A 20,515-nucleotide genomic window follows, 5' to 3' on the forward strand; every position below is an offset into this window, starting at 1 on the left:
CCAATCAGCTGCACGACACGTCCAGCGTTGCCAGGCGAAGAATGGCGTCAATAGGAAGTGAAACTTAATGCACTGTTGTGCAGGAATCCTCTCAGATTGAAGAGTGATGTTTTATAGTACAGATAAATCCACGGTAAGTGTTTATTTGAATACAATCTCTAATCTGTAACGGCTGGTGAATTAATCTCAGTCCCTCTGCTGCAGTAATAACGCTGCTAAGGTTCAGGGGGAGTTTACTGATGTTGAGACTGTGAGAGGGTTGGAGTCAGGTGTAGCATCGTGTTAATTATATATATTAATATTTAATAAGTTATCACAAGGATAGTAAGGCAAACAAACGTGTGTGTGTGTGCGCGCGCGTTATTAGTTGTTCTTTGCTAAAGAGCCTATCATCACACACGTTGTTCAGTTTAGAGTAGGGGTGTCAGACGATAGGGGGTTCAATCCGGCCCGCAGGATGAATTTTGAAAGTGGAAAAAATGCATAAAATACACGAACTAGAAAATTTTTAATAAAACGCTATTCCTCAATGTTCCGCTAGGGGCGCACTGTTTTAGTCAGAGAAGAAGACCAGGCATAATTCTGGGACTCAGACCGAACAGCAGATGGCAGCAATGCGCCTTCTGCTGTTTATTATTACGGTGCAGTCTACCCTATTTTGTACTCACCCCCACACCCTCATTAGCCAAAATGTCTTTGTCAAAAAGGAGAAAAATGGATACACGACAAATTTGCCTCAGTGGGCTTAGACACATTTTATGTGCAATGTAATGTTAGTCAACAGCTTCAATACAAGAATTGGGTTTGGTGGAATCCTATTGTTCATGCAATGCCATAAATTTTAAAGTGCATTACTATATTTTTCAGTTCCAAATACCTGCGACTTAAAGTTTTTTGCATTTGTACAAACACTGTGACCAGTTGTAATGCACACATGTAAATGGTAATCAGAAGCAAATTGCACATGTTTGTCTTAAGAAATCTGATGTTGTTCATGATGTTTTGTAAAAGGATATTTCATTAAATATGAAGATTTTCCTAATGTATTTGTACTTCTTTGCATGAAAACAAAAGGAAAAACATGGACTTATTGTTATTTATAGGTAATTAGGCTATGATTTTACTGGCCCAGCCCACTGGACAGCTAATTATGTGTATGTGGCCCCTGAACTAAAATGAGTTTGACATCCCTGGTTTAGAGTAATGGGGGAAAAAAATTAACACTAAAGATGTTTACTCCTAGGTTTTTCAGCAGGACACACACACACACACACACACACACACACACACACACACACACACAGTCTAATAGCAGTAAGTCCAGGTGAAGCAAAACACCTCTTATGACTGTTGATGCTGGTTTCTTGGATAGGGATCTCAGGTTGCCATGGTGAGCGGTTCCAGCAGAGCCACGTGATGACCACTGTATGTCCTGATGAAGTAAACTCCACAGAAGACCTGGAGTCATTTGAGTTCCTGTCGCACCCCGAACCTACAGAGAGCACACACTCCTCAGAGGCAGTGAAGGACAAAGCCAGGCTGAAGAGCAGACTCGTGTCGGCATGGAACAGTGTGAAGTACCGGGGTGTGTGTTAACCAGCACTGTGGTTCAAACAAGAGTAGTAGTAGTAGTAGTAGTTGTGTGTGTGTGTGTATGTGTGTGTGTGTGTGTTTTACTGAACTCTGTGTGTTTCAGGCTGGACTCTGAAAGCTAAAGCCCGTCTGAGTAAAAACTCTCCTGTGTGTATGCTGGGTTACACCTACCACCTGAGCAATGAAGGTGTGCATCACACACACACACACACACACACACACACACACACACTATACACTCTTATATGTGTTGTGTGTGTATATGTGTGTTTTAGGTGAGAAGCAGCAGTTCCAGTGTGTGTTCTCGTCTCTGTTCTGGATGACGTACAGAAGAGGCTTCTCCTCACTGCATGGTTCGTCTCTGACCTCAGACAGTGGGTGGGGCTGCACACTGCGCTCTGCCCAGATGCTGCTCGCACAGGCACTGGTGCTACATACACTGCCTCCAGGTATACACACACACATGCACACACATGCACACGCACAGACACTGTCAATCATACTCGCATGCTCACTCTCTCCTGCTCTCAGGTTGGACGTGGCCTGGAGCTCGTCACCAGACCAGAGACGACCTGGAGCTCAGACACTCTCGGCCTCTTGTGCTGGGATTGGGACGGAGCCAGAGGGTGGGGAAGAGGAGGCGGAGTGAGGGTGCCATACTGGATGAGGATGAGGATTGGCAGGAGAGTGGACACCGGCGTCTGGTGGCGTGGTTCGGGGACACGCCGTCCGCTCCGTTCAGCCTGCATCAGCTGGTGGAGCTGGGGCGGTCGTCTGGGCAACGTGCAGGCGATTGGTTCGGCCCGTCTTTTGCTGCACACATGCTGAGGTAAGACACAGTGGCAGTGATCACTGTTTTCTGCACTTCTTTAATGAATGCTGCTGTTATTTTCATGTCTGTGTGTGTGTGTATGTGTGTGTGTGTGTGTGTGTTTACAGGAAGGCAGTAGCAGCATCTGAAGTGAGTGACCTGGCGGTGTATGTCGCACAGGACTGCACCGGTGAGGTTTTATTTATTTATTTATTAAACAATTTTCTGAGCAGTATATTAAGTTACATATAGAGCCACTCCTAAGAAGGGGAAAGAGGAAAAAAAGAAAAGAATTAAACAGCTGCCAAACATCAAATAAATAAATAAATAAATAAATAAAAGTGGAAAAAAAATAACCAAAAGTAGTGATAAGTCTTTACCCCACAGCGCTTGAGTTCTGGATTCTGATTGGTCAGAAGGTGTTGATTAATTTTCCGTAACTGCAGCTCTGACATTAGTGCAGTTTGTTATATTAGTGCCATGCGTTATAACACGTCTCTATAGTAACAACAGTAACTCCATTATTTTACTGCAACTACACAATACAGAGTGTTTTATTCTTTAAATAATCAGTAGAGCTCATGTGTGTGATGCCAGCAGTGAAGTATTAGCAGCATCTCTTTATCTGTGTGTGTGTGTGTGTGTGTGTGTGTGTGTGTGTGTGTGTGTGTGTGTAGTGTATGTAGGAGATGTGATGAGACTGTATGGAGAAAGTCGGTGTGAGCTCTCGTTGAGATTTCACTCTGTTATTATCCTGGTGCCTGTGAGACTCGGCGGAGACACACTCAACCATGTGTATGTCCCGTATGTGAAGGTATGGTCACACACACACACACACACACACACACACACACACACACACACACACACGTGTTGATATTTTCTTTGCTTGATCCTGTAGAGACTGCTTCAGCTGAAGTGCTGTGTGGGAATAATCGGAGGAAAGCCGAAGCACTCGTTGTATTTTGTCGGGTTTCAGGGTGAGTGAGAAATACTTGTTTCTGATTGGCTGGTACACGTTTCTTATTTTGGGGATTGACAGAAACGTTGCAATCAGGACTTCAAGGCTGAACTACAGCAAGTCTAACAGAACACAAACCGGGCTACACCAGTAGGGGGCGCTGAAGTGAAACCCATGCCTCATTATTAATGCTTGTTGATTTGTTTTTATTTTTATTTTTCTCTGAACAGTCTTTGGGGAATGGTGTTTATAACCTGGAGTGATTTATTATCCGGGAAATATGGACAATCATGATGGTCACATGATCATGAAGAGCTGAACTGTTTTATTTTTGTTTTTTCCCCTCTCTCTAATCAGATGATCATCTGCTGTATCTGGATCCTCATTTCTGTCAGGCTGCTGTAGATGTTAGTCAACCCAACTTCCCCTTAGAGGTACGGATATGATTAACCGCTTTCATTTTACTCACAGTATACACACAAGCACTGAATCTGAAACGTTCAGTAAATCGGTCCATTTTAAAACGGATATAATTTGATAAACGAGATGAAACGTTGTTTAAATGCCAGCTGAACTCAAGAATGGGCTGGTGGGTGTGGCCTAATATTCTAATATCGGTGTAATAGGTAGTGAATATCCTTTATAAAGTGACGCTCTACGTTTTTTTTTTTTTGGTCACAGCAGAGCTTTCAGAGTTAAAGTGAAATAAGGAAATCGCAGTGATGTCGAGCGCTTTCTTGCCTCCCTGCCAATCCATTCGTAAGTCAGGCAGCAAACAGGAAAAACAAAGATGGAGGACAGTATTGGTGAAGCGAATTAGACTTATTAATTGGAAAATTAACTCAGTTTCTCTGGATTTTTCTGTCATCAAATCTACAGCGAAGCCAACCAACCTCACTGTCACCAGAGTTACACCAACTGTTTATTCCAGCTGCGTTACTCGGAATGATAAATCTGATCTCGAGATAAAGCGAGGCTAGACGGTTAGCTGATGCTGGATAGCGTTGTTATGGTTACAGTGTATGTTGCTGTGTATTTGCAGTCGTTTCACTGTAAGACGGCGAGGAAGCTGCCCTTTCATCGCATGGACCCCAGCTGCACTCTGGGTTTCTACGCTAAGAGCAAGAGGGACTTTGAAACGCTTCGCTCTGACGTCACCATGGTAATACAGGAAGAGTGCACACACGCGTCACCTTCTCACCCAACACACGCTGCCTAAAATGTGCAACCGATTTTAATTTAATAATCATCTTTTAATTCTACTTCAGAGTGGCACAAAAGATAATACACAACGGATTACTGTTAACACGCCCTCGTCCGCACCGTTGTGGGTTTCCCGACGCCACCTTTAGCGCCACTCCGTTACACTGTTCGCTTTGGAGGAGTAAGGGATCATGTCGACTCGGTATCCGTCCGGTCCTTCACTCCTCCGTTTCCTCCTCCAGGCTCTGACCTCGTCTACGGACACATATCCCATCTTCACCTTCATGGAGGGCAGCGGGCAAGACCAGCACGAGCGGCTGGAGCTGACCTTGGACCCAGAGGTGCAAGTTGCACGCAAAGGGAGACAGAGGAGTAAGCGGAGCAGCACAGACGAGTTCGTGCTGCTGTGAACGCTCGTTCAGGCGCAGTAACGTCCGTTCATGGATAAATTACTGAAATCAGAATATATATTTAAACACGATTATGCTCAGGTTTGTACACATCAGTCACTAGTCCAGGGCTTATGATCGTAAACCAGCATTTTAGATCATAAATGTGACATGCAGTCTTCAACCAGCAACTATAAGCTTCCAATTAGAGACTGTAATCTTCCAATTAAAGACAAAGCTTATAGCTAATGACTGTGAGCTCATAGCTATCGGCTATAAGCTTCCAGTACTTCTTAGCTAAATTAGCCTCATAGCATTAGCGAACATGATTTGGCTGATTGACTAAATTCAAGGGAAGTGAAACAGAATGTTCTTTAATTTAACACACTACAAAATACAACTGTAAAAAGCAAGCATGTTGGTTTTTGCAACACTGATTGAAAACTGTAAATAACAAAATCTCTCACACACACACAATTTTACCCCAACATTAGCGCAGCGTATTATAAGCTGTGTTCTCTCATTATCGCAGCAAAATGCATTATGGGAAATCATTTTACAGGATTCTTTGACTGTTGTGCACTTTATTGTTGTTCTTTGAATCAGGTGTGTGTTAACAGGCACCACGTTAATGCCAGGTTCGCAGGAATGTGGTCGGAACACTGTCACGAGATCGCAAGTTGGGAGCCCAACGATGCCACATCCGTCCATGGCTATATATATACAGATAGAGAGTATCATGCTGCCTTGAGACACGGCATGGGCAGCATTTGGAAAAGATGTGGTTCGCTGGCTTCACCTAGCCATCACCTTCCCTGGTTGGTAGCTGATGGGTCAATTGAGGGGGAAATGGGCATGAATATGTGGGTGGTGATTTTTTTTTTTTTTTTTTTTTTTTACATTTATTTTGGGTTTCATGTCACTGTCTCCTTACCATTCATTTTGATGTTTTTTTTTCTTTTATTTCCAAGTCAAGAGTGTGTTTTATGTCACTATATAGTTTTATATTTACCTAGAAATAATGATGAAAGAATTATTTTTGAAATAATAACAATCTGTATGTGAATAATTTCTATTTTATTTTAAAAACTGGATGGGCTAGACGTGTGGAAGTTGTGTTGCATGTATGTAACTGGTTTGGTAATAAACAGAAGCGAAAGTCGTGTGTTGGATTTGAGAAATGAGAGTGAGCGTTTGTAACTCGATCAGCGTGTCACTCGTGAGACGGGATGCTTCTCCTCACTCGGCTGAAAGCGGAGCATCTCCTAAAGCAGCAGAGAACGATCAGTATCAGGTATTTGGTTGTATGGCACAAAGTACAATTTTTTGACACAAACCTGTCTGTCCTGCTGTGGTGTACAGTGAGAAAATCATTTACAGTGTTTGTCTTGGTCCAGATGTGTCTCCATCAGCCAGGACACGGGTCTTTAGACATTCTTTATATACTTTCTGAATACAAAATGATTATGCTGTCTTTTGTAAAGACCCTCAGTCTTAAGATGTTCTATGAAAATAATCCTGTTCCTATAACTGCACATCCGGCAGTGTTTTATTCCTCTCGTACAACAGCGATTGGCCAACGATTACAATTCTTTATTTATTAATGAATGATACAGTCCCCTCTGAAACTATTTGAACAAGCAAGACCAATTCATTTGTTTGTTTGTTTCGGGGGGGTTCCCCCTTCAGTCTCATCTTCAGGAGGTGAAATGCCTCTCAACTGGTTTAAGGTCTGGTGAATGACTTGGCCAGTCTTAAACCTTATGGATGTACCTATAGCACTGTTGCTGCCTTCAGGTGCTGTCGGAAATATCATAATTGCAAGGTGAGCACACTTGAATGGCACCACAGCGTCGTAGTTCCAACTTAGGAACTCAAGGCGAAATGTCACGCCTACAGCAAAGGGTAAGATGTAAGTGGTAATTTTGCATGTTAAAATAAAGTTCTTGTCATTTATGTTAAATAATTGATGATAAAAAAAATAATTAAGGTTGGAGGCTGTGATTATGATGTGGTGTGAGTTTTTGGTAGAATAAAAACCCTCTTTTCTTCCTTTTTTTCCCTAACCAAAACACACCACTTGCTAATCATGACCTCGTATGAACGAACTTCCGAGGAAGACTTGTAGAGAGAGTGGTTCAATGCTGTAAAACCAGTCTGTTCAATTTATTTAACCCTTTTGGCAATTATTCTGACTAACGGTATGTTAGGAATGCTCAGAATTGCATTACTGCCCCACCCACATGTCCTTGTAGTCTTTTTGTTATGTTCAGAGTAAACTCTCAGTTCTCAGTAAGTCATTTACATATTTGAACCAGTTCTCCTCAGCACCCAGCTGGATCAGACCTGCAGCTCTCTGCTGTTTAATGTGGAGCTCCAACTACTAAACTACGGTGTTTCTGTACAGACTTATGGCAAGTTGGAGTTCTGTAAGACTGCATGAGAACCCAGAGTGAATTATATATAACTGCATTAGAACCCATGGTGATCAGTGTATAACTGCACGAGAACCTGTAGTGTTCAGTGTATAACTGCATATCTGCATGAGAACCCGTAGTGATCAGTGTATAACTGCACAAGAACCCGAAGTGATCAGTGTATAACTGCACGAGAACCCATAGTGATCAGTGTGTAACTGCACGAGAACCCGAAGTGATCAGCGTATAACTGCACGAGAACCCGAAGTGATCAGTGTATAACTGCACGAGAACCCGAATTGATCAGTGTATAACTGCACGAGAACCCATAGTGATCAGCGTATAACTGCACGAGAACCCAAAGTGATCAGTGTATAACTGCACGAGAACCCATAGTGATCAGCGTATAACTGCACGAGTACCCGAAGTGATCAGTGTATAACTACATATCTGCATGAGAACCCATAGTGATCAGCGTATAACTGCACGAGAACCCATAGTGATCAGTGTATAACTACATATCTGCATGAGAACCCATAGTGATCAGCGTATAACTGCACGAGAACCCATAGTGATCAGTGTATAACTACATATCTGCATGAGAACCCATAGTGATCAGCGTATAACTGCACGAGAACCCGAAGTGATCAGTGTATAACTACATATCTGCACGAGAACCTATAGTGATCAGCGTATAACTGCATGAGAACCCATAGTGATCAGCGTATAACTGCACGAGAACCCATAGTGATCAGTGTATAACTACATATCTGCATGAGAACCCATAGTGATCAGCGTATAACTGCATGAGAACCCATAGTGATCAGCGTATAACTGCATGAGAACCCGAAGTGATCAGTGAATAACTGCATATCTGCATGAGAACCCATAGTGATCAGCGTATAACTGCACGAGAACCCGAAGTGATCAGCGTATAACTGCACGAGAACCCATAGTGATCAGCGTATAAATGCATATCTGCACAAGAACCCATAGTGATCAGCGTATAACTGCATGAGAACCCATAGTGTTCAGGAATCAAACAATAAAGGTCGAGCATTCATAGTACATGCACAGAAACCATTCTGCTCCATTTGTGGTGTTCTTAGCTCAGAATCGTGTTTCCTCCCTAAATGATAGAAATCAAATGCATTATCTCGAGGCTAGAGTAAACACTAAGTGTAATGGTAAATGGTGGCTAATACAATCAATTAAATTAACTTCAATTATATAATGTTTTGAGAGTGAGGAATTCAGACATAAGATTTTAATTTTTGTTGCCAAACCCATTGCTTTCTCTGAGGCATTTGAAGGCAGTATGCGATTGCCGAGGCAGACAAAAGGTGAAGCTGGAGCGCTTTTATTAATCAGCCGTGCACATTAAAATGCTTGATATAGGCTTAATTGGTCAGCCGGTCCGATCGATTATTCCACCACTACTAGAGTGTCTGCATTAAAAGGCTCATTGTGAGGTGCTGCAGTAGGGCATAGAGAGTGTGTGTGCAGTTTTAAACTTATACAAGCTCTCGGTGACACTTGCTGGTATGTGAGGTTTCAGGGTGGAGATACTGGTACACATCACAAAAGATCTTGGTTTGTTTTGTTTTTTTTAGGTTAATCAGATTTCTTGTGAACTTTGCAACTATCAATCGTCAACATACCAGGTAGGGCTTGTCTCAAAAATAATTCGCATAGCTCCAGAGTCAAGCCCCTTTGTCGTGGAACCATGACCAAAATTCATCAAATTCCATCCACACATACTTCCATAATACGTATACATAGAGAAAGTGCACAACGACACCTTTCCTTTGTACTGTGAACCTTCATGAATGCTTGCGTGTGTGTGTGTGTGTCTGTGTGTGGGCTGTGGCTGTGTGTGTGTGTGTGTGGGCTGTGTGTGTGTGTGTGTGTGTGTGTGTGGGCTGTGTGTGTGTGTGTGTGTGTGTGTGTGTGTGTGTGTGTGTGTGTGTGTGTGTGTGTGTGTGTGTGTGAGAAGAATGATTTGTATTTAAGACCTTTCAATGCTACAAGACAGCGAATCATTTTAGCATGGAGATAAGGTCCTCATAATCACATGCCTCACAGAGATAAATGAGATAACATACAGACACACCCCGGTCTTCAGATTCTTACTCTTCTTCACGAGCTTCTTAAAGTGTTTTTAAACATGTCCTGAAACATAAAGGCTCATAGATCTGTCGGATGTTTTAGGAATATAACAACCGTAGCTCCTGGTTTAATCGGAAACAACGCTGTATGGGTAATAAACTGTATATAGGAGAAATCTCTTTATATGAGGCGTTTGTTGTAAATGAGGCGTTTGTTGTAAAGTGCATGAGGACTGGTAATTAATGTCTAAAAGTGGAGATATAGTTATAAGAACATAACCAACTTCAGGGTGGTAACGTTAACGCCGCTTCATGCTGGGCTTCATCATGTGCGTCATGTTTGTCCCTCTAGGGGAAAGTTCCATGTAGAACCCAATAACGGAGTGTTTCCACATCAGAAAAGGTCCAGAGTAGAACCCATAGAACCCGTAGAACCCCCCCCCCCACACACACACACTCCTCAGCTCATCCAACACAACGCTAACCTAACTCAAATAAAACAGTATTAACAAAAGTGTGTACAGTACAATATAAACCAGAACGTATGCACTCCAACTACTTAAATGAGGCACTGGAATTAATAAAGTATTTGAATGAAACATAAACCAGAAAGTCAGAGTCTTAATATGTAGCAGTTACTGATATGCGAATACGTAAACCATTGAGTGAACAAAAACTAAAGATTATGTGTTTTCCCCCAGATAATCATGAGGTAGAAGACTTGCATAGAAGCATATATTTCTGTGAGGTACGTTAAATAAACAAATCACTTTATAGGTTACAGTTTGTGTGGCATTTGAGGTAGGTATGGCTGATGACTTGAAATGTTCCGGTAGTCTCCATGACTCTCTAGTGATTCAGTGTTCTCTTTATTGAAGTATTAATAATAATGTGGAATGGAACGAAAATGATTACAAATAAGGGGTGAAGTTCAAAGCCATGATGGAAAATTTTAAATGTGCATTTAAAAAGCCATTTCTTTACAATCATCCATAGTTAGTAAATAGTTCTAGGAGGAATGATAAAATGTACTAATTATTAACAGCTTACCCAAATCGTAAGACTGCTATGACCTATTGATTATGTAAACAATCTTGTCTATGTGTTAGCAGTAGCGGTTTCGCATTAATTATGAAACTGTATATAGTTGTTTCTTAGTACTTCTACAGGATGCATGAAAGAAATAACAATTATTAATTTACATTCACGACATTTGTACATTTACATTCATGGCATTTGTCAGACGCCCCTATCCAGAGCGATTTGCTTTGAAGTCTCTATCATTAAATACATCCTGATACTGGTTCAGTAGGTCACGGACTAAAAATACCATCAGTCTTAAAACTCTGTTGGGGGGTAATGTAGTAAGAGAACACACAGACAATTTATTTTAATATGAAAAGTGCTAATTTAAGTACTTTAGGAAGAGGTAGGACTTTAGACATGGTTTGAAGACCACCAGTGACTCAGCTGTTTGGACATCTAGGGGGAGATCATTCCACCACCTAGACACCAGAACAGAGGAGAGTCTTGATGCATACTCTTCTTGTATCCTGAGAGATGGTGGGCCCACTCGAGCAGTGGTAGAGGTCCGGAGAGAGCGTGATAGAGTGTGGGGTGAGATAAGTGATTTGAGGTAATTGGGTGCTGGTCCATTTTTGGTTTTGTAGGAAAGCATCAGTGTTTTATATCTGATGTGGGCAGTTACAAGAAGTCAGTAGAGGGACCATAGCAGTGGAGTGGTGTCAGAGAACGTAGGAAGATTGAAAACCAGTCATGCAGCTGCATTCTGGATCAGTTGCAGAGGTCGAATGGTACTCTGCCAGGAGCGAGATGCAGTAATCCAGTCTCGAGATGACAAGAGACTGAACCAGCACCTGAGTGGCCTGTATGGATAGACATGGACGAATCCGTCTGATGTTGTAAAGGAGAACTCGACATGAGCGTGTCAGATTAGCAGTGTGAGAGGAAAAGGACAGCTGATTGTCCACGGTTACCACAGGGTTGTGTGCAGTAACCGGATTTCTCCGGGAGACATGAAAGAAATAGTAGCTATTGATTAGTTAATAGTGAACTACCACAATCATCTGCGCGCCATTACTTACTAATCCGTTTATTAACGAATAATAAGTAATAATAACTAATAACTAGAGTTTATAGTCAGTTAATAGTAGTTATTAGAATGTTAATACTGAGTTATTCATTTTTTCCTGTCTAGTTAATCATTAATGACGGATCCGTATTCTAAAGTGTTACTGATTATTATATTATTATTATTATTATTGTTTTTTTATTTATTAATTAAGCAATGGTACACCATACAATGTATGTGTTTCTAGTTAAATTTAATTTCTGCTGCACAAGTTGTCACTTACGTTATAGCAGCTATAAACAGTCATTCTCTCAGCAGCCTGTTTTTTTTTCTCTGTCCTGAAGTTAATAAGACATGCAAAAATAAATATGCTGACATTTGTAAAGCTTTGCTGATTTAACAGTTATTTAAATAGATGGTTTTAAAAGCTAAGCAAAGTAACATTACTGTGTTTAAAGGAAGGCAGAGTAAAAGTTGATGAAACCGTTTCAGTCATAGTCAGAAAAACAATTACCAGTCAGTATCAACTGCTTTCAGAGTACTGTGTTTTCATTTGGTGTGTGTGTGTGTGTGTGTGTGTGTGTGTGTGTGTGTGTATGTGTGGGTATATACAGGTGTGTGTAGGTAGTTCTTGGGTGAGGTGTGGCACAGACACACCTGTTTAAAGTATTTAAATGAACTGAATGCGTGCAGACATCCTACACTGAACACAGTGACTTCTACACATGGGAATTCCACACACACACACACACACACACACACACACACACACACACACACACACACACACACACACACACACACACACACACACAGGTGATCTGTCATTGTACACACCATGCTTCTTATCAGGAACGGTTTTGCTCTTTTCTTTTATTGTTTTTACACTACAATCTGTGTCAATGTCCAGGCACGCAGGGTGTGTTCCTGATACCCCCTACACACACACACACACACACACACACACACACACACACACATTCACGCACGTGTGCTTGTAAAGCTCAGACAGTAAAGATTAGCGATGCAGAAAAACTTAATGATCATCGCCATCACACCCACTCCGTGACTCTTAAACCAATTTTATACGGATGCATCATAAAGGCGAAACTTCTCTCACTTGATCTCTCTGGAAAATTCTGCCTGGGGCACAATTCCTGCCCTTTCGTGGTGGAATTCAGCATTCATGCACTATAGGATTTTACATGTTACGTGATGGGGGAAAAATGCTGATGTTACAATACTAGTAATAATATTTTATTGTTAAATCCCTTTAGAAAGCTATGAACCCTAACCCGAGATACAAAGAAGCCTTGATGAACCTTTTATTCCAGCTGTGAATGTTGCTAAACTTGCTAATCTTCATGTATTGTCAGAAAACACGTTGTTGGAGGGAAGAAATATAAAGGTGCCAGAAAAGGTTATTATAGGTTAAGGCTACAGTCATTGTAGTACTTAAAAAAACACAACATTTGATTGTTTTTTAACAAGTATTTTTCTTGTAGTTGCACAAAGAGTCTTTGACCTAATGGTGTCATTTTTGATTTATGGTCCATGTCATCCAATTGTGTAAATAAATACAATCAATAAACAAATAAGTTGTTTAAAAAGACAACAACTTAATGATTCATTACAGTGTAGATGATACTAATACTACAACTTCTACTATTACTACTGCTAGTATTACCACATCTACTACTACTACTACTTGTACTAGTATTACCACTACTACTACTACTACTACTACTAGTATTACTACTACAACTACTGCTAGTATTACCACTACTACTACTACTACTACTACTACTACTATTACAACTACTACTACTATTACTACTACTGTTATAACAACTACTACTACTCTTACTACTATTACTACTACTACCTCTACTAGTATTACCACTACTACTACTACTACTACTAGTATTACCACAACTACTACTACTACAACTACTGCTAGTATCACAACTACTACTACTACTACTGTTATAACAACTACTACTACTCTTACTACTACTACCTCTACTAGTATTACTACTACTACTACTACTGCTAGTATTACCACAACTACTACTACTAGTATTACCACTATTACAACTGGTAGTATTACCACAACTACTACTACTGCTACCACTAGGATTACTTCTACTACTACCGCTAGTATTACCACAACTACTACTACCTCTGCTAGTATTACCACAACTACTACTACTAGTATTAAATGGTAAATGGCACACTTTTATAGCACTTTTATCCAAAGTGCTTTACACTGTGTCTCATTCACCCATTCTCTCTCTCTCTCTCACACACACACACACACACACACACACACACACACACACACACCAACGGTAGCAGAGCTGCCATGCAAGGCGCTAACTTGCCATTGGGAGCAACTTGGGGTTCAGAGTCTTGCCCAATTACACTTTGGAATGTGGAGTCATGTGGGCCAGGAATTGAACCTCCAATCCAACGATTAGCAGACACCTGATTCGCTCTACCACCTGAGCCACAGCCGCCCCTATTTACTATTACTACTACTACCTCTACTAGTATTACCACCACTACTATAACTACTACTACAACTACTGCTGCTTCTGCTGCTACTACTACTACTGTTACTACCTCTGCTAGTATAACCACTACTACTACCTCTACTAATATTACCACCACTACTACTACTACTACTACTACCCCTGCCGCTGCTACTACTACTACTACTACTACAGCTACTACTATGATCTCTACTAGTTTTACTACTACTGCTGCTGTTTCTGCTACTACTACTACCACCACTACTACTACTAATACTACTACTAGTATTACCACTACTACCACTGCCACTACTGCTGCTACTACTACGTCTACTACTACTACCTCTACTAGTTTTACTACTACTACTGCTGCTGCTGCTGCTGCTATTACTACTACTACTAGTATTACCACTACTACTACTACTACTACTACAATAGCAAGAAAAAGTATGTGAACCTTTTGGAATTTCATGTTTTTCTGAATAAATTGGTCATAAATTGTCATCTGATCTTCATCTAAGTCAAGGGTATTGACAAATATAATGTGCCTAAAATAATAACACAAAAAAAATTCTGATCATTCATGTCTTTATTGAGAACAGCCCAAAAAAACTCATAGTGCTGGTGTAAAAAGTATGTGAACCCTTGAGTTAATGACCTCAAAAAAGCTAATTAGAGTCAAGTTTGGACTAGGTGTGGACTACAGCTACTTTGACTGATAAAAACCCCTCAAACCTTTGGAGTTTGCTCTGCACAAGAAGCACACGCTTATGTGAGCCATGCCTCGCCAAAAAGAGCTTTCAGAGGATCTACGATCAAGAATTGTTGATTTACATAAAGCGGGAAAGGGTCGCAAAGTGATTTCAAAGACTTTAGAAATTCACCAGTCTACAGTTAGGCAAACATTCTACAAATGGAGACAGTTGGGACTGTTGCTACTCTACAAAGAAGTGGGCGCCCAGTGAAAATGACACCAAGAGCACAACGAAGACTCATCAATGAGGTAAAGAAACAACCCCGAATGACAGACAAAGATTTGAAGGCATCACTGGAACTGGCTAACATCTCTGTTCATGAGTCTACAATACGTAAAACACTGAACAAGCAGGGTATCTACGGCAGGACACCACGAAGGAAGCCACTGCTTACTGAAAAGAACATTCCTGCACGCCGGTTTCCAAAAGAGCACACTGACTCTCCACAGCAGTATTGGCAAAATGTTTCATGGACTGATGAAACTAAGATTGAACTATTTGGAAAAAGCACACAGCACTACATCTGGTGTAGAAAGGGCACGGCATATCATCATGAAAACATCATCCCAACTGTAAAGTATGGTGGAGGAAACATCATGATTTGGGCCTGGGGCTCAACCAGTTATTAATTCTAAGGGTTCACTTACTTTTTCCACTGCCATTTTGAATGTTGAATGAGTCTGTTCAATAAAGACATGAGGGATCAGAATTTATTTTGTGTTATTATTTTAGCCACATTATATTTGTCAATACCCCTGACTTAGATGAAGATCAGATCACATTTTATGACAAATGTATGCAGAAAACCATGAAATTCCAACAGGTTCACATACTTTTTCTTGCCACTGTACTAGTTTTACTACTACTACTACTACTACTACTGCTGCTGCTGCTGCTGCTGCTACTACTACTGCTGCTGCTACTACTACTATTGCTATTACTACTGCTGCTGCTGCTACTACTGCTACTACTACTACTGCTGCTGCTACTACTACTACTGCTGCGACTACTACTACTGCTACTACTGCTGCTGCTGCTACTTCTACTACTACTACTACTACTACTACTGCTGCTGCTGCTACTACTACTACTACTACTACCACTAACACTACTACTACTACTACTACTACTGCTGCTGCTACTACTGCTACTACTAATACTACTACCTCTAAAAGTATTACCACTACTACTACTACTGTCGCTACTACTACTAATACTACTACCTCTACTACTACTACTACTACTGCTACTACTACTTCTACTACTACTACTACTACTACTGCTACTACTGCTGCTACTACTACTACTACTGCTACTACTGCTGCTGCTGCTACTACTACTACCTCTACTAATATTACTGCCACTAGTCCTACTACTACTACTACCCCTGCCGCTGCTACTACTACTACTGCTGTTGCTGCTGCTACAGTGAGGGAAAGATGTATTTGATCCCTTGCTGATTTTGTATGTTTGCCCACTGACAAAGAAATGATTAGTCTATAATTTTAATGGTAGATTTATTTGAACAGTGAGAGACAGAATAACAACAAAACAATCCAGAAAAATGCATGTCAAAAATGTTATAAATTGATTTGCATTTTAATGGGGGAAATAAGTATTTGACCCCCTCTCAATCAGAAAGATTTCTGGCTCCCAGGTGTCTTTTATACAGGTAATGACCTGAGATTAGGAGCACAATCTTAAAGAGAGTGCTCCTAATCTCAGCTCGTTACCTGTATAAAAGACACCTGTCCACAGAAGCAATCAGTCAATCAGATTCCAAACTCTCCACCATGGCCAAGACCAAAGAGCTCTCCAAGGATGTCAGGGACAAGATTGTAGACCTACACAAGTCTGGAATGGGCTACAAGACCATTGCCAAGCAGCTTGGTGAGAAGGTGACAACAGTTGGTGCGATTATTCGCAAATGGAAGAAACACAAAAGAACTGTCAATCTCCCTCAGCCTGGGGCTCCATGCAAGATCTCACCTCGTGGAGCTGCAATGATCATGAGAACAGAGAGGAATCAGCCCAGAACTACACGGGAGGATCTTGTCAAGATCTCAAGGCAGCTGGGACCATAGTCACCAAGAAAACAATTGGTAACACACTACGCCATGAAGGACTGAAATCCTGCAGCACCCGCAAAATCCCCCTGCTCAAGAAATCACATATACATGGCCATCTGAAGTTTGCCAATGAACATCTGAATGAGTCAGAGGACAACTGGGTGAAAGTGTTGTGGTCAGATGAGACCAAAATGGAGCTCTTTGACATCAACTCAACTCGCTGTGTTTGGAGGAGGAGGAATGGTGCCTATGACCACAAGAACACCATCCCCACCGTCAAACATGGAGGTGGAACATTATGCTTTGGGGGTGTTTTCCTGCTAAGGGGACAGGACAACTTCACCGCATCAAAGGGACGATGGACGGGGCCATGTACCGTCAAATCTTGAGTGAGAACCTCCTTCCCTCAGCCAGGGCATTGAAAATGGGTCGTGGATGGGTATTCCAGCATGACAATGACCCAAAACACATGGCCAAGGCAACAAAGGAGTGGCTCAAGAAGAAGCACATTAAGGTCCTGGAGTGGCCTAGCCAGTCTCCAGACCTTAATCCCATAGAAAATCTGCGGAGGGAGCTGAAGGTTCGAGTAGCCAAACGTCAGCCTCGAAACCTTAATGACTTGGAAAAGATCTGCAAAGAGGAGTGGGACAAAATCCCTCCTGAGATGTGTGCAAACCTGGTGGCCAACTACAAGAAACGTCTGACCTCTGTGATTGCCAACAAGGGTTTTGCCACCAAGTACTAAGTCATGTTTTGCAGAGGGGTCAAATACATATTTCCCTCATTAAAATGCAAATCAATTTATAACATTTTTGACATGCGTTTTTCTGGATTGTTTTGTTGTTATTCTGTCTCTCACTGTTCAAATAAATCTACCATTAAAATTATAGACTGATCATTTCTTTGTCAGTCAGCAAATGTACAAAATCAGCAGGGGATCAAATACTTTTTTCCCTCAATGTACTAATGAATGAATGAATGCCTTTTATTGTCACTATACATATGTACAATGAAATTAAGAGCCACTCCTCTTTGTTCCGTGCAAACATGTACATTCAATACACAAGAAGAATAAACATATAATACACAGATATATAAACAAGATAAATAAACAAAATAAATAAACAAGATATACAAGATATGCAAGATAGATATGCAAGATAGATATTGGGGTGGATGGGGGAGGTACTATGAAATGCACAGTTTTGAGACACTATATACATATGCTGTGGACTCAGTACATGTGTTTGTTTATCATGGTAATAGCTTTCAGGAAGAAACTATTCTTAAATCTACTAGTCCTTGTTTTGATGCACCTGTAACGTCTCCCTGAGGGCAACAGATTGAACAGATCAAAGCCAGGGTGAGAACTGTCCTTAATGATGGTTTTTCCTCTGCTGAGGCAACGGGAAGTGTAAATATCCATCAGGGAGGGGAGAGGGCAGCCAATGATCTTCTGTGCTGCTCTTACTACTCTCTGAAGCCTCTCCCTGTCTGCTGCGGTGCAGCTACCATACCACACCGTGATACAGTATGTCAGCAGGCTCTCGATGGACGAGCGTTAGAAGATCAGCAGCAGATTGGAGTCCAGATTGTACTTCCTGAGAACCCTCAGGAAGTGTAGCCGCGTTTGAGCCTTCTTGATAACCGCTGTGATGTTGTCCGTCCAGGAGATGTTTGCAGAGATAAGGACGCCAAGAAACCGGACGGTGTGGACCTTCTCCACACACTCACCATTAATGAAGAGGGGGGCCAGCTCCGTGTTGTGTTTTCTGAAGTCTACAATAAGTTCCTTGGTTTTCTTGGTGTTTAGAGTCAGATTGTTCTTTGAACGCCAGGCTGCCAAGTTTAGGACTACCTCTCTGTAGGCTGCCTCTCCTTTTGAGATAAGTCCGACCACTGTGGTGTCGTCAGCAAACTTGATGATAACATTATTGTTGTAGACTGGTCTACAGTCATATGTGTAGAGACAGTACAGGAGGGGGCTCAACACACAGCCCTGTGGAGAACCTGTGCTCAATGTGCGAGTGGAGGAGAGGTGGGGTCCGAGTCTCACTGTCTGGGACCGGTTGGTGAGAAAGTCCTTTATCCAGGCACACGTGAGGCGGGGGAGGCCAAGGGTGACCAATTTGGTGACAAGAATGTCCGGAATTATTGAATTAAAAGCCGAACTGTAATCCACAAAAAGCATCCGGACATAGCTCTGTTGCTGCTCTAGATGTCTCAACACGTAGTGGACAGCTACGGCGATAGCATCCTCTGTGGATCTGTTTGCACGATAAGCAAATTGAAAAGGATCGAAATCTGGGGGGAGGTAGTCCTTGATGTGCTGAAGAACCAATGTCTCAAAGCACTTCATGATAACTGGAGTGAGGGCTACAGGACGATAATCATTCAGGCTAGTGGTGGGCGACTTCTTTGGCACTGGAATGATTGTGGCTGATTTTAGGCAGGACGGGATGACTGCTTGGGCCAGGGAGAGATTGAAAATTCTGGTAAAGATGTGGGCAAGCTGGTGGGCACATGATCTGAGCACGTTACCAGGTACACCGTCTGGGCCAGCAGCCTTCCTGGGGTTCACTGCCAGAAACATCCGTCTAACATCGTGTTCCCTCACAGTAAGTACAGTGGTGCAGGAACCAGAAGGGGATGGAGGCAGGGCTGGACTGGTACGGGGGCCAGATGAGGGTGGAGTTGGGTTTGGAGTCCTCAGTCCTGTCCCAGCGAAGCATAGTACGACCTGCTAGCTGCATGCTAGCATCGGGTATCCTTGGATGAAGCCAGGTTTCAGTAATAATCAAAACACAGCAGTCACGAACGTAGCGATTTCCAGCTAGTTGTAATTCCAAGTTGTCGATTTTATTCACTAGGGATCTGGCATTGGAGAGAAACAGGCTCGGTAAAGGTGGCTTGTGTGGTTGTTTTCTTAGCCTTAGCATAATACCGGACCTGCATCCCCGCTTTTGCTTCCTCTCCCTCCTCCGTCTGCGCCGCCTTCTGGACCCGACAACAATCCACGGAGGGCCCAGCAATCTCGCTATGTCGTCTGGGATGTTGTGCGTGTGATGAAACACTATTACTACTTCCTCTACTAGTATTACCACTACTACTCCTGCTACTACCACTACTACTACTACTAGTATTACTACTACTATTACTGGGGTGGCTGTGGCTCAGTTGGTAGAGCGGGTTGTTCACTAATCGTAGGGTTGGCAGTTTGATTCCCGGCCCGGGTGACTCCACATGTCGAAGTGTCCTTGGGCAAGGCACAGTACCCCAAGTTGCTCCCGATGGTAAGCTAGCGCCTCGCATGCCAGCTCCTGCTACCATTGGTGTGTGTGAATGGGTGAATGAGACACAGTGTAAAGCGCTTTGGATAAAAGCACTATATAAGTGCGCCTTTTACTGCTACTACTACTACTAGTAGTATTACCACTACTGTAAACTACTGGTGCTACTTGAAACCCTCCCCATTGCAGTACCATTTAAAACATTGAAAATTCCTTCACAGGTGATCATCATGGCCATATTGATATAAGAAAAAACAAACACCACTAACAACAATATTACAAACACTAACAAT

The 20,515-nt window shown here is 42.0% G+C and overlaps 1 protein-coding gene across 2 annotated transcripts; it reads left to right on the top strand.

The window, feature by feature from the left end:
* The first annotated feature begins 9 nt into the window (after nt 1-9).
* LOC108272831 (cysteine protease atg4da) lies at nt 10-6,138 on the top strand. 2 transcript variants are annotated; one of them, XM_017481615.3, is made up of 11 exons: nt 10-133; nt 1,373-1,585; nt 1,697-1,780; nt 1,869-2,042; nt 2,125-2,422; nt 2,533-2,594; nt 3,082-3,218; nt 3,306-3,384; nt 3,723-3,799; nt 4,408-4,527; nt 4,634-4,952. In XM_017481615.3, the coding sequence occupies exons 2-11, from the start codon at nt 1,417-1,419 to the stop codon at nt 4,715-4,717; spliced, it is 1,284 nt and encodes a 427-aa protein (XP_017337104.1). In that variant the 5' UTR covers nt 10-133; nt 1,373-1,416; the 3' UTR covers nt 4,718-4,952. The 2 variants fall into 2 exon arrangements, with proteins under 2 accessions (XP_017337104.1, XP_017337103.1); XM_017481614.3 differs by having other exon boundaries at nt 11-133; nt 4,811-6,138.
* Nucleotides 6,139-20,515: the final 14,377 nt, after the last annotated feature.

This window comes from Ictalurus punctatus, chromosome 12 (genome assembly GCF_001660625.3).
Source record: "Ictalurus punctatus breed USDA103 chromosome 12, Coco_2.0, whole genome shotgun sequence".
Classification (NCBI taxonomy): domain Eukaryota; kingdom Metazoa; phylum Chordata; class Actinopteri; order Siluriformes; family Ictaluridae; genus Ictalurus; species Ictalurus punctatus.

Coding starts and splice junctions, on each gene's coding strand:
- LOC108272831 (XM_017481614.3), top strand. CDS start 1,417: ATGACCACTGTATGTCCTGATGAAGTAAACTCCACAGAAGACCTGGAG. Junction 3,385..3,722: donor GTATTTTGTCGGGTTTCAGG/GTGAGTGAGAAA, acceptor CTCTCTAATCAG/ATGATCATCTGCTGTATCTG. Junction 3,800..4,407: donor AACCCAACTTCCCCTTAGAG/GTACGGATATGA, acceptor GTGTATTTGCAG/TCGTTTCACTGTAAGACGGC.